The sequence below is a fragment of the Cynoglossus semilaevis genome, chromosome 18 (genome assembly GCF_000523025.1).
Source record: "Cynoglossus semilaevis isolate Cse_v1.0 chromosome 18, Cse_v1.0, whole genome shotgun sequence".
Classification (NCBI taxonomy): Eukaryota; Metazoa; Chordata; class Actinopteri; order Pleuronectiformes; family Cynoglossidae; genus Cynoglossus; species Cynoglossus semilaevis.
Genome location: NC_024324.1, coordinates 10,326,293 through 10,340,792, shown reverse-complemented (window position 1 = coordinate 10,340,792; position 14,500 = coordinate 10,326,293). Strand labels below are relative to the sequence as shown.

General features: G+C 43.4%; 1 protein-coding gene and 1 non-coding gene across 2 annotated transcripts in view; both read right to left on the bottom strand.

Annotated features, from left to right (window-relative positions):
* Positions 1-239: 239 nt before the first annotated feature.
* The window catches only part of hey1 (hes-related family bHLH transcription factor with YRPW motif 1), a 34,832-nt gene continuing 20,571 nt past the window's right edge, over positions 240-14,500 (bottom strand). The window contains exons 5-12 of the mRNA XM_008331681.3: positions 10,492-10,870; positions 7,681-7,966; positions 5,876-5,993; positions 2,382-3,915; positions 2,198-2,273; positions 2,022-2,105; positions 1,843-1,924; positions 240-1,158 (exon numbers count right to left, since the gene is read on the bottom strand). Of these exons, the coding sequence (XP_008329903.1) occupies positions 470-1,158; positions 1,843-1,924; positions 2,022-2,105; positions 2,198-2,273; positions 2,382-2,467 (1,017 nt within the window). The 5' untranslated portion in view covers positions 2,468-3,915; positions 5,876-5,993; positions 7,681-7,966; positions 10,492-10,870 and the 3' untranslated portion in view covers positions 240-469. The remainder of the gene's footprint in view (positions 1,159-1,842; positions 1,925-2,021; positions 2,106-2,197; positions 2,274-2,381; positions 3,916-5,875; positions 5,994-7,680; positions 7,967-10,491; positions 10,871-14,500) is intronic.
* On the bottom strand, positions 13,857-13,928 carry trnat-ugu (transfer RNA threonine (anticodon UGU)). Its single transcript has one exon. It is a non-coding gene; the product is annotated as a tRNA-Thr (tRNA).

Sequence of the window (14,500 nt, the reverse complement as noted above, 5' to 3'; positions counted from 1 at the left end):
CGAAATTAAGACATTTCTTTTAGGGACGGAAAGAAATCTGACTTTGTGAAAAAGTTTTCAATCAAAGGTCTATATTTTACAATATTTGCCTCAGATTAAAGTTCTAATCTAAGGTTTTGAGATTTAGGTCCAAATTAAAGTTTCATTTTATGTGTAAAGTATTATTTATTTTGTATTTAATCAAACATGTTTTTCTGAAAACTGAAATAAAGTCAGAACTCTGACTTCTACCTCAGATGGCATCCTGAGATTCATGTCATTTTGTGACATTTTTCTATGAATTCCGACCCTATTTTATTCTGTAAAAATTGTCAGTTTTTTTTTTAATCCATGTGCTCTTTCTCCTCCTCTGTGATATCCTTTGCTGGAAGTCAGAGACAAAACAGTACTTTCTCAGAAGAGACAAAGTCCTTGAAAGTCCAGCTCAGCTGGTTAGTGAGTAGAGTCTACATGAAGACAGTCACTTCAGTCAGAACGCTCCTATCTCCATTCCCCAAGGCCTGTAGGGTTTCCCCACACTGGACACAGGGGCTGGGGGGCTGATTGTGGTGGTGGGAGAGATAATGGGGAAAGCGCTGAAGGGGAACGGGAACGCTGAGAGGGAAGAGAGGAGAGGAGGGGAGAGCTTTGACGCTGATGTATGAACCAGAGCTGGGTGGAGGACAGTGGTAGGTGTGACACTCGTGGGTGTGACCCGGATCGGGCCTTGATCCGAGTGAGGACTGGCGGTTGTGCTGCTGCTGCTACGTCTGCCTGGAAGGTGAGACTCTGCGACCGAAGAGGAGGAGGAGGAGGAGGAAGATGAGGAAGAAGATGCCGGAGAAGCGTTGGTGGATGACAGAGGAGTCTGTGGACTGCTGGTGGTGCTGCGGGGAAGAGGTGCCAAAGGTGCTGCGGCCTGCTGGTGCTGCAGGAGCAGTGGGTGGGTGAGATGGGCAGGTGGAGATCCAAATGCAGAGCCCCAGGCCAGGTGACTGAGGCCAGAGTGAGCCTCCCTCTGACTAGCGTAGTTGTTGAGGTGAGAGACCAGACGCATCCTCAGGGGGTCAGTGCTGTCCAGACCCTCGATGATACTCAGGTATCGAGCCGTTTCAGCCAGACACTCCCTGAAACCCAGACCACGGTAGTCCATGGCCAGAGCATGAGCATCAAAGTAACCTGAGGGAGGAAAAAAACAAAAACAAAAACAAGAAGGCTGTGGATTAGTTTTTTAACGAAGAAGAAGTCATCTGATGAGCAGAGTACAGAACTAGTTCAGCCAGAATGGATCTGTTTGGCATGAATCAAAGCACCTACAGCAATTGGAGCAGCACGAGAATCAACAGTCAGGTTGGATAATGATTTCTTTATACACTCTGACTCATGAACTCTGCCAAGGAGGAGACTTTTGGCTGTGTTTGTCTGCCAAACAAAGTAAAACAACTTCTTAAAGAACTCGTTCACTTCTGAAACAGTTTCATCAAACAACTCTTGGTTTTTTCAATAAAATATGTTGCTCCGGAACTTACAAAAATAATCCAGAGTTGCTGAACCACTGAGTTAACTCTGGTCAATAGGGAATTAATCTAACCCTCCTCAAATGTACAATCAGCCACCATCCAACAATGGATCAGATTAGAAAGAGAATTTACTGGATTTAACCCAGAGATTAGATCTTCAGTTTCATACCAGAAAAAAAAAATATTTCTGAAGTGTCATAATAAACCTGATGAACCACAAACAAATTATTACATTTTGTTGGATCCAGATTATTATAAAATGTTGTACAGTGTGAATTTTAATGTCATCATGCAACAAATGATTGACTTTTATTTTCTATAACCAACACCAGCCTCGTCTCACCTTTGCCTCCGGCTGCATGAAGCATCTTCAGATGGTCCACCGTCATCTGCAGAATCTCTGCTTTCTCCAGCTTGGCTGAGCCCTGTCACGTGAAGAAGATAAGAGTGGAAACTTGTCAATAAAATAATAACAAGAATGAAAAGTTTCTTTCATTGTAGGATTCTTCTTCTCTTACTGACCTGTTTCTCGAAAGCACTGGGCACGAGCCTGCGGAGCTCACTCAGGCTGTTATTGATCCTGTCACGGCGTCTTTTCTCAATAATCTGTTTTTTTTAAAGTTTAAAAAAAAATTAAATATGAAACAATATTCGTGTTTTTTTAAACTCTATATTTTAAATTAACAAGTTTAACTTACTCCTCGACGCCGTTTCCTCGCCTGCACTTGAGTTGAGGTGGTGGGAGACATGGAGCCGAGTGGAGAACTCATATTCCTTCAGGAAAATAAATAGATACAATTATTACATATCAGGTGTCAGATTTATTTTTTATTCTCACAAAACTTACTTAAGGTAAAATTCATTACAGCGGCTAAAACCTACCCATTCTCGTCCGCGCTCTCCTTTTCAACTTCAATAGTTTCATCCAGTTCACTGTCCGATGAGCTGAAGTCGTGATTTCTCTTCATTTTTATTTTTTAAATCTTCTTCTAAAGTATTCCTTCAGTTCGACTCTCCTCCTGGTTCTGTGTTCTACAGCCGTGTCTGTGTCCTCACGTTAGACTGGAGCTCCTCTGTTTGTAGCTCCCCTCTTTCCCACGGTGTCATTTCAACGCCGCTGCCAGCCAGCGGAGGCGGGGCATTAAAGGGTTGTCAGCCAATCACAGAGCGGCCACTGGGTTTGACGGACAGGCGCAGTTTGGCCTTAGCTTTTGACAGGTCTGAGAGGAGAAAGAATGAAGATGTCTCACTCTGATGGTGTTTCCGAAAACTGAGGCGGGAAGAACACTTTGGTCTGATGTCACACAGTAACTGCAGCTGAAAAAGTTCTGAATGCACTGTAATCATACTTAGATGTATTTAGACAAACCACAAAACGTCGAATTACAAAATTTACATGACAACACATGACAAGTATGTCTAAAAAGGATAATATTCTATCTGCACTAATTTAAATTACAGTAAAAAGTTCCGGTGCTGACAAGAAACATAAATACTTGTTAGCAAAAAAATAACGAAATACTTAACAAATGTGTAATTTTCCCCCCAAAGATAAATAAAGGTCAAATGAAGACGCTTTTAAATGCATCAAAATAAAAATATGGCCGTCAGTAATTATTAGAACGGTGTTTATAGCACCACCTTCAGAGGAGGGGGGTAACTGTGTCAGTGTCAACAACGTGAAAAAAAGGTTGATTCTTTCATTTAAACGTTTGGGTGACAGGTTTTCAAGGACATAGAGGATCTTTGAAGAACTTTGACAGTGGTCCAATGGTCTTTCGGTCCGCTCCTGTCTTTCTCCTCCCCCTCTGTATGTCCCGGTGGTGATGAGGAGTGGCTGGCCGGCTGTCAGCACGCGTTGGCCGTGGGAAAGTTCCCTAACCGCCGCTGATAACCAATCAGAGGCCGACGGCCGTCTCCGGCGCTGGAATGAATGGAGCAATTGGTCGGGGCGACGGGCGGTCTGCGAGCGAGCGTGTGAACCTGTAATCCAATACTGACTCAGCCCGGGAGCAGGGAGACAGGGAGACAGGGAGCACTGCCGCAACCAGAGGAAGCCAACAAGTCTAACCTTACCCCACAGAGAGACAGGGTGAGACAGAGACAGAGAGAGAGAGACATACACGCGCAAAGGGGGGTGGGGGGGAGGGAGGGAGAGAGAGAGAGTGGGACAGAGCTTTAAAGTGGGGACTAGAAGATTACAACAAAAGAGCATCAGACATGTTTCCGCAGCAGCAGCAGCAGCAGCAGCAGCAGGAGTGCGTGGTGCATGGCTCCTGTGATGGTCACACTCCTCGAATACTTTGACAGAACTGCTGGTGTGTGTTTGTATACACACAAGGCTCATGTTACTGCATGTGCAGCAGTGAGGCTCCTGCCCGGCCTGGAGAGGTCTGTGTTCAGACAAGAGACTGTCCTACAATAGAACAACAACAATGTTAACCAACCAGACAAGCTGTTACATAACTCTAACCTTAGACTTTGTCTTAAAGAGAAAAAAAAAACATCGGAAACTACTTTTTCTTTTGTCATTATTAACTGGATTAGAATCAAAACAAAAAAGGGTATAAAACGGGTCCCTGAACCCTGTACAGGTGGTAGAGATACAGTGGGAGTCATGAAAGGTTTCAATAATTAGAAAATGATATAATATTGTTTAAATATAATAATTAATACTTTTGTGCACATAATTATTGCAAATCCAAAGTACACTGTGTGATGTGCCATTGTACACTTATTCAGATTTGAAATAGAAACACTAATTTATACTTGAACAGTTTTTACTTAGTTATTATTATGATCATCTCTGTAGATATTTAATAAAATCCTGTAAAAAAAAACCCTCATTAAATTCAAAGAATCAGATTTATGCGTACAGCCTTTAGACCATTAAATGAAACAAATCAAACGACAATCATGTATTTCAATGATGAGCGTGATGTTAAAATAAATAAAAATGCATTTAAAACATTGTGGTTTCAAAGACATGGGCTTGGTGAGTGTTGTTTTATTGTTTGTAGTCCAGATTGAAAACAGTTGTCGCTGGCAGGCAGACCCACCGAACTGAGAGGAGAATTTATGTTTTAAACGTCATTGAAGCTCATTAAAAACAAATCACATGCATCGTGTACGACATCAACTCCAGCAACAAAACTGGGAGGCAATAAATAAATTAAGGAAAAGTGCAACTCTAGTCATGAAAGTAAAGAAGGATAAAAAACACAGCTCCACTGACAAGATGGACTGTCTTAGCTCAGTGTTGACTTCTTTCCAAAAATAAATGGACTGAAAACTCCCTAAAGTAATTTCAATAATGTTAAAACAGAACATTTTAAAAGATTGTGCTAAAAAAGTGGCAGAAATATTAAGTTAGAATAACGTAGACAAATACAACAGAAATATGAACCAAATCTGTTGTGTTAAAAGAGTCTGCACTAACACTGACCGGGGAATACTTCTGCAATGTCCTAAAGCACTCGTTATATTGTGTTAAATAATTTTAATCTGTCCAAGTGGCAAGAATGGCCCCCGAGCCCAACTTTGAACACGCCCGGGACCAACTTGTCATGTATTACAGTCAGTGATCTGGAACCAAACCTCTGCACTGTTCCTGGAGTTTGTTTAACTGGAGGACCTAGTTTCCATGGTGACACGTAGAAGAATAAACACTGACTGGGACGTACTGTGACACCAGGGTGATCAGCTGCCGCTCAGTGACAGGGGGAGCGGCCGAAGACGCAGCAGTGGTCACAGAGAGCAGCGCTGCCTTATTTTGGTTCCTATGAATGACAGGAAGCACTTAGGGCTTTTTTCATCTTATTGTTGTTGTACAAGGCTGTGGTGCCTATGACAGGACAGACACACAGATGCTCTCACACAGTCATCACACTGATTATATGTGTGTGTGTGTGTGTGTGTGTGAGTGTGAGTGTGGTAGGGGACAGCGGGGAACTGCGTTCACACACACACACACACTCCGTGCAATCTAAATCCCTTGTCACAATAAACACAGGTGTGTGTCCACATGAGTTTCTGCCTCTGAGTGTGTGTTTTGGTTTGTGTGTGTGTGTAAGTAGGGGGAGGAGGAGGGAGGAGGCGGGGTGAGAGCTCTCTTGTTGTATTTCAAGTTCACCCAGAGTTCCCACGCTGTTATTTTCTGCCCCGGCTGTCTTTGTTCTACTGGTCTCATCACATGTTGTGATTAGTAGGGCCTTTCAGGGGCCGCCCTTTGAAGGTGAGGGCCCGAAACAAGACATTATCAAATCCACACCCTCCTCCCCTCCTCCCCCTGCCCTCCCCTCATCATGTCCTGAAAATCAGGCCACCGAGTTAAATCACTGTGCCAACGTCAGATTTGCCCCGCCCACCTCACCTACCCTGCTCTCTCTTCTCCTTTTCCTGCGTCTCTGATTCTTCCTCTCGATCTCCCCTTCAACCAGGATTCCATCTAAATGTGGACCACATCCGGAAAAGTCTGCATGTCCTGCTTTTATCCTGTCAACACAAATGTATGAAAACTTAAAATAGCTCACAGGAAAAATGGCACATTTTGTTCAAGTTTTGTTCAATTTGTAGAAACATTTTTTTCTGACAAATACACTGAGCTCCTAAACAAATGTAATATCAATATTTTCACAAAAACTGTTTATATTTGAGTATTTCAAATATATTTCCTACAGGAGTGAACTGCCCAAGTGTCACATTTTCACACCACTTCACACCAACCAAGCCGACCTCAGTTTCGGAGGTGGTCCAGACTTTCTGTATGAAGTATAATCTTTCATTAGCTTCACTCACACATGTGTTAGTTTGTATTAATTTGTTTGGATTTGTCTTCCTGCTCAGAGCGGCTGTGGTTCTACATGACTTCAGCCAGTGTAAATGGAGTTCGGTTGTTGTGTTGACAGAGTGACGCTGATGAATGGTGTTGATATCACCTTCAGGAAACTCTTAGTTAATACTTAGCCAAACAAAGTCGTGCTGAACTGTTAACTACAACTTGATGAAAGCAGTTTCTGACTGTTGTATTTAATAATGTTTGGACTAACATTATTTTATTATTGAAATGTAGATAAAGATAAAGATGTAGATTAATGTTGAGGGTTTATGAAAACATGGCACATAAATGTTTGCGTATCATTTCCAACCAAGTGGAAAATCTTTCATTATTTCGTAGCTTTCCACCTACAGTTAAACACGACCCTGCGTTGTTGATGGTGATGATGATGATGATGATGACAGTCACCGCTGTCTTATCAAAGATCTTCCCATTGAGGTACAATATACGAGTTTGATTTTCTTTGATATTACTAATGTTTCTTCTCCTGGCAGAGGTGCCGCACACGGCCAGCTCCTCCAGGAATTCCCCACCTCTTTAATATCAGAGATAAGGATCATTTCTACTGACTTTTTAACAGCTGCGGTGCCAACAGTCATTCAGTGAGGTAACACTGGCAGGAAGTCCTGTCCACTCAGCAAATGCACAGCACTAGAGACCTACTTCCAACTAATGGAGTAGAGTAGGCATGAGAGACACAGCTCTGCTGAGTACAGGCCGTTTCACCGTTCACATTGTTCTGTTCCTGTTATTAAAGAAGAAAGAGTTCAGTAAAGTTACCTACAACTGAACCCAACTCGGTACAATGAACCATCTCTACAACTGCACGTCACCAGAGAACGGTCCTGCTGCAGCACACAGCACTCTGAGTGCACACTCAGCACCACATCACTCTGCACCAGCAACAAACACACGTCTGATTGAAGTGGATGTTTCTTCGCTGCGTGGTTTTCCCTGGTTTTGCAGAAACCAAAGCTCGTCCTTGTGAGTCACACTGATCTGCGTGGCGTCTGCAGGTTAGCCACAGACAGATGTTCGTCCGCTCCGAACAATACGTGGAGTCGCTCTCTGGTGAAACCCTGCGGAGGTCGAGCCTTGTTATTGTTTATAAATAGAGCTGTGTGAGCCCCGAGGAAGGCTGACTTTGTTTCCCCTGACAGGGAGAGGAAGTGATGGCTAAATATGCATCAGACATGTGTGACACCCGACCATTGTGTCTTAGAGAGAGACAAGGTGTTGATGGAAGCAGTGGGGGAGCAGTGGGGGAGCAGGGGAGAGGCGCTAACATTGTCCATGAATGTGTGTGTTTGTGTGTGTGAGAGGGTGAAAGGGAGTGAGTGATACCATTAATAGTGTTGTTCTTTGGTCAGGGTGGGGGGGGGTGGAGGGTGGGGGTCAGAGCCTGGTATCGTTGGTTGCCCCTGTCTGTCACCCTGTCAGTTACCCCCTGACTTGACAGGGACGTCTCCTCCACCCCTCTTGACTCTCATTATCCTCCAGAGGCGTCCCAAACTGTGCGTTTGTGAGAGTGGAGGAAGTGAAGGCCGTGTCGAAGTTGACCCGCTGACACTGATCTCTGTCCTTCTCCCCCATGGGAGGTGTTGGAGGGCCTCCTTCTGTGTCGGCATCACTGACAGACAGAGAGAGAAGGAGGTGAACGTCATCAGGAGGACACAAGAAAGTCACCAAATTAATCAGACATTAGTTCATTTAAAATGAGCTGCAGATGGTGTTGGTAGGTGGCTCTGGTGACTGGTCAGGAGGAGGGTTGTTGGTTGGATCTGGGAGAGTTAAATTAGTAGAACGTTAAGTACTACGTGGTAACTGGACAAGACTACGAACTGCCGTACTGGTCAACCGCTCAGTCATAACAACAGCCATGTCCAGGTAAGACAGGAAGGACACTTCATCAGTATCAAGACAACATGAAGGTTGGTAGGTGTGTTCACAGAGGGGCAGATGGGTAGAAAGGTAAGTTAAGATAGAAGATAAGAAAACAAAACCATGGCTCTGGGCCATCTGTACGGTCAGACAAACAGAAGACAGTGGAAAGATGTCACACAGTCTATGACTGAGATTGTTTTTGTCAACTCGGAGGACCTGAACCTCCCTCCCACTCTTCATCCATCCTTCTCCCATCCTCTAAATGCCCCTTTAAGCCTCAGTCTGGTAAATTTGATATGTGAATTAAACACGGATGGGATGAGAGACAGCCAGAACAGTGTGTCTCCCATTAGTCTCATTTAGAGATGTCCCACAGTCTGATAATACCTGCTGCTGAGTATTCACTGACTCTCCTTATTAGTTCTGTCTGACTTGAATCTCTGAGGTGCACTGGGAGCAGAACTGGCACTGGAAGGTTCTGGGTGTGACTCACGCCTGGAGTCAGTGAAACTCCTGGTGGGTGGCCACCGTGAGGAGTGTGAGAGAAAATCATCAAGAACAAAGGCGGTTATTTAACTTTGATCTAGGCTTGAGATAATTATTTGCGTTGAGTTTGACCTTGTTACTCTTGAACCGACCTCGACGGCTTTGGAAAATGGTGATTTTTTTTGACTGGATATACAGTGAAAAGGGAATTGTACCAGAGTGGCAATGAAGATCAAAGAGAAGGAAAACTTTACGGCATGTGACAGGAGTCACGAGGAGGGAAAAAAAAAGGTTCATGGTTTGAGCCCTGACTCAGACTGTGATAGGGCTGCAGCGGGAGCAGAACGTGAAGGTGTGTCCAACTGTGAAATGGAAAACAACATTGGTTTCAAGAAATGGGCAAATGTGCGCGCACACACACACACACACACATCTCCACACTTCTACTGCACACACCAACACACTCCTAATCACACATCTTTACTCACTAATTCGATAACAAGCCTGAACAGTTCAAACATGTTTTAACGTTTGACATTTGGCCTCAAAAAGAAAAAAAAAATGAAACGAGGCTCCTGTCAGTATCTGTGAAGTCTTGGGAGAACACTGCCCCCCTGTGCCCACCCCCACACCCTACTGCTGCACCGAGGGGTTGCTGCTCCTCTGACCCCAGTAATGATGCAGGGTCAGGAGTCAGGTTGTGTGAAGGAACTGTCTCCGTCTGCAGAGCGCGTGAGGAGCGCCTGGGAACCAGAGCTCGCTGTGTGATCCTGTGAAATTGATCTCCGCAGAGGGGACCAGTGGTGTGTATTTATGTGTGTGGTTGTTGTCTGTGTGTAGGAGTGGAGCGACCGCGACGGGAGACACACCAGCGGAAATGGTAGATCCCAGTGGTTGGCCTGTCACCATAGCCCCCTGTCACCCTGCCTGTCTGCAGCAGAAATGACGGCGGAGGGAAAAAGTTCAGTGCAGACGACGCTTCGCTTTTACTGTCTCCACCGAAAGAAAAATGTTAATCACATGTAACGCCCAGATTAACGTTTCTCAGACAGAAATAACTGAATTCAGCTCAAACATGTTCTTGTTATTCCAGAGAGAGACGGTCTGTCATTTGGACTTGGGGAAATGTTTGCTGTCTTGACACCATCTTATCGCGGTGTGACGCTTTAACTAGAGATGGTTCATCACTCTGGAGCAGAGACATTTTTATCCTAATATCATGTACTGGATTGGGGTCAATTTGGTGGCTGTGAGGATGAACCAGGTTTTCTATCAAGATTAGTTCAAAACTTGATGTTAAACTATGAACAGCCGATTTCAAAACCAAATCTACTAGCTCCTGTCCTACCCACCAACCTGCCTCCTTCTACATCAACAATCAACCCCGTCTACTTCTAAGTGATCAACATTTAGAGCCACACAAAAAATGGACCCTGAACCTGCCGCAGAAACAACAGCTAACATAAATAACTGACTGTGCAGCGTCAGCAGTGAAAGAAACTCCTACGATTGGACCAAATACTGTGAACCAGCGTGTACTACTGAGGTCACTTCAAGGCTAAAACATGTTTCTACTTCAACTCTCTTCTACACACAGTGATGCAGTGATGCAGATGGTTTCCTGCATGTTCTAAAAATGTCAATGTTGTCTAAATAAACCCTAAAAGCATCGTATTGATGCTAAAAACAACAGAGTGTTTGTTAAGTAGAAGAAATCCAAAGAGTAGATGTTATTTCTGCATCTGTGTGTGTGTGTGTGTGTGTCTGTGTGAGACGGAGCCCTACAGTGAAGGCCTGGCTGCTCTTTCATCTCCAGCATCTGCTATTCTTCTTACATCCCTCTCTCCCCGTCCCTCTGTGTCTCTCTCCCTCTCTGGCCGAGCCTCCTCCGTCTGTCTGCTGTGCGACCACTTCAGTCATATCTGCAGCCTCGTTATGGCAGCTACAAAACCAATCCCTCCTTGTGCATATTCAATCACCCCAGGATCTCGGCGGCTTTTTTCTCCGTCTGTCGGTTTCCTCCCAGAGGCTTTGTGTAGACATTTCGAAACAATCAGATGAATTACGGTAGTTGGGAACTTGTGATGTCTGATCCCTCTTCACCGTGCTGTGCATGGGGTCTGGGTGGAAATGTGGCACACCCCGTCTAGAAATTCTTTGAGGTCTGCGCCGAAAGAGAGAGAGAAAAGGTTTTATTATATCACTTTTCCTAAAAAAACATGTTTAAATAGTCCACATGTTTCACTGATGATACACAGTTTAAACAAAGCAAAACAGCAACAGACTATCATCATCATCATTGTTATTATTAATATATATCCAAATCATTAGAGATTCACATAAGAAACAATAACTGAGAAAACATTAACATTAATTTTCTATTTTTTAAGCTGAATTTTACGCATAAAAAACAACAAATCTAACAACTAGCCAAAAAACCCCCAAAACAACTCAAACAATTTTTCAGATTTAACTTTAATACTTTTATAAGAATATGAACCTTATCACTAAAGAAATGTTAGCCTGGAAATAGCTTAACTTAAATAAAGTTGAAAAACTCACACAAACGTGAGCTAACGCTTTAGTTCTCATGGTCAAACTAAATTTAAGGTTACATTTATTTTACTTAGTTTTAACTCAGAAATCAAAGGCATTTAAAATAGCAGACACCCTGACCTGACTGACCTGAGGTCAGGTTTGATGTTTACAACTCAACATCTGTGACAATGAATTTCATTAATACACAAGCCCACACGTCAATATGGTCTGGTTTTTACTGGGTCAATAACCGCATACAGCAGGAAACACACACACACGCACACACACACACGTTGGCATCTGACAGAAAAGGAGAGAAAATGTGTTCAGTACGTTGTCCTCATTGGTCAAATTCAGGTTTGTGTGAACTGAGACACTGACCAGACTGAGAGGGAGAGTTTGTGTGTTTGTATTTGTGTGTGCGTGACTTACATGTTGTCATTACATCACTGTGTGTCCAGATCCTAAACATTAATTACACAGACTTCCCCACTGTGTTTGCCTTTGGCCTTGTGAGTGACGTGTGTGTGTATTTGTGTATTTGTGTGTGTGTTGGTGCATGCAGCAGCACTGTGCTTGGTGTGTGGCTTCAACGATGAGTGTGTGTGTGTGTGCAGCACTGATTGCTGTTTATTTGCTCTGTGGGTTGACATGGAGCCTAACAGTCAGAAATAGTCCTGACAGGTCTGTTTTTATTGGGTCCCCGGGGCCCGACCAATACTAACACTGGGGTCGCACTCTTCCCTCTGTCCCGTGCACCTCCAGACTCCCACACCAAGGTTCCCATCTGTACTGTGGTATGACTGTATCAGAGTAACAGTGCTGGGAATTTCAAAATTAAAGAAACGTCCAATCAGCTCACGGTGAGACCTAATGTCCGTGAAGTTAAATTTTAAAGGAAATCATTCATAAATTCCTAGAGAAAAAAGGTAAAATTGCTAATATAAATTATAAAATGAACTTTCTTTGTAAATTAGACCAAACGTTAATGTTAAAAATCAATGATAAGTGAGTCATCAAGGTCCAAACTGTTTCACTTTAAATCAGAAATGTCTGAACTTTAAAGAGTGACATTTTAGGTTCTTATCATTTTTTTACTAAGTGATCGCAGAAATAAACATAAAAGCTAAAAATAAATATATATAAATATAGAGTAGAATAATTGATTAACTAAAGGCACAAAAACAGATTTTAATAGGGCAGTATTAAATAGTGTTAAGAAAATATTTCTCAACAGGCCAAAAATGTAAACGCAAAAATGACGCCCCTGAATACAGAGCCTGGACCTCGGTCTCTACATCACTACTGACTCAGCAACTACACACACACACACACACACACAGACGTAGGGTCAACACACACATATGTAGGTGACATGCACAAGATGGTTTAATGGTACATGGACAATTAGTCAACCATGTAATGTGAGCCTCTGTCAGCCAACACACACACACACACACACACACACACACGGGTAAGGAGGTCACGGCTGTCGCTTTACCGTCTGTTAATGGTCTGAACCCCTCCACCCCCCCATCCACCCCCCTCCCCTTCACTGACAGAGGACAGGAGTGTATCGTACATCATAACAGTGATATGACACACACACACGCTCACACACACCCACGCAAACACACAGCTGAGAAAGAAATGAGAGCATGGGGAAATAGGAGAGGGTGGGGTGGGTAACTGACTCTATGTGAGTGTGTGAGTGTGTGAGTGTGTGTGTGTGTGTGTGTGTGTGTGTGTTCCCAGTGAAACGTCTGCTCTCGGACCTCCACACAGCTGTTTGCTAGACAAAGTCACACAGACACAGACTGATCTCTCCATTAAAGGGAGGAAGAGGTGGAATAAAATGGATTTAACACACACACACACACACACACACACACACACACACACCTGCATATGTAAGTGAGTGTGTGAAGTGGAACTGCAGATGTTCGTATCATCTGTAATAAACTTCTTCAGCTGTTCACACCACTTGAATGTTTTCTTCACATTTCCTACTTCATCCTTCCTGACTTCCTGCCTCAGTTTTTTTAATGTTGAAAACTTTAAGAAATGTGGTGACAACAAGTAAACAAATTATGAGCAAGAAAAGCAAAAAAAAAAAACAAACATAAAAAAAACGTTGGTTCCACTTTATTATGTTAACCACACAAAGTAAGAGTGAGCCACCTCCAGTGAGCAGGAAAACCACCATGTACACAAACGACGCTGATGAAAGAACCTGAACATGAACCTGGAAGTGAGTCTGTAAACTGTGCTCCGTGACGGATTCTAAAGTTTGTTTGATCATTAAACTGTTTGACTTGTTTTTCTTTAACCTCACTGCACGGCTGCTGGTGACCTAACCTCAGGGGCTTTTCCCTTAGATGTCAACCAATCACTGTGTCTGTAGATTTACCTCATCTACAGTAACTAATTAACCACTAAGGAAAGTGAGTACAATTGAGAAGTAAATGTAAGGATTTGATTAAGTATAATAAAAACACAGAAATAAACAAATTGTACCCTTTGGTATCGACTGTAACGTCTCTGAAGTTCATTTCTCAATTACTGGATGAACATAAAACTCAAACCTTAATCAAATGTTTACTCTGTCACAAAGGCATGGATGGGACTTGAACCCATGATCTTTGGTTTACAAGACCAACGCCTTACCACTTGGCCACCACACCCACATGGGTGTAAATAATATCCTACAATTAAAAAAGCTGAATGTTAGATTAGGAGTCAGAAACCGTCACAGGCACAGCGATCTTTTTTGATTACATATCACCGTTCTGTTTCAGTGTTTTCAATATCAACCCACATGGAGCCAATGTACAGGCGTGGATGGGCCACATGTGGCTACGGAGCTGTGCAGACCTCTGGGTTAAAGATACAGACCGTGAAATGTTAGCTTTTGTTGCCTGACATAATACAGACCCTCTTCAGGAAGAAACACACACCACCACAACTCCAGTAACACCGGTGTCATCGGGATCACTGCCCCTCTGTCACCAGGAAGTTGTTCATAGTGAACAGGAAACTGGACTGCAGTCTGGACAGGAAGCAATGAGCAGCTACTGGAGGGAGACCAAACCCTACGACCGGCAGGTAAAAAAGCCCAACGAACAACACATTCACTGCAGCCATCCCACAGTGGTTTAAATATTGGTTAGAGTTATCACTCAGTTGTCATTTACTAGTGTGCGTGTGTGTGTGTGTGTGTGTGTGGGTGTGTTGTCGCTGTGAACACAAACAGAGC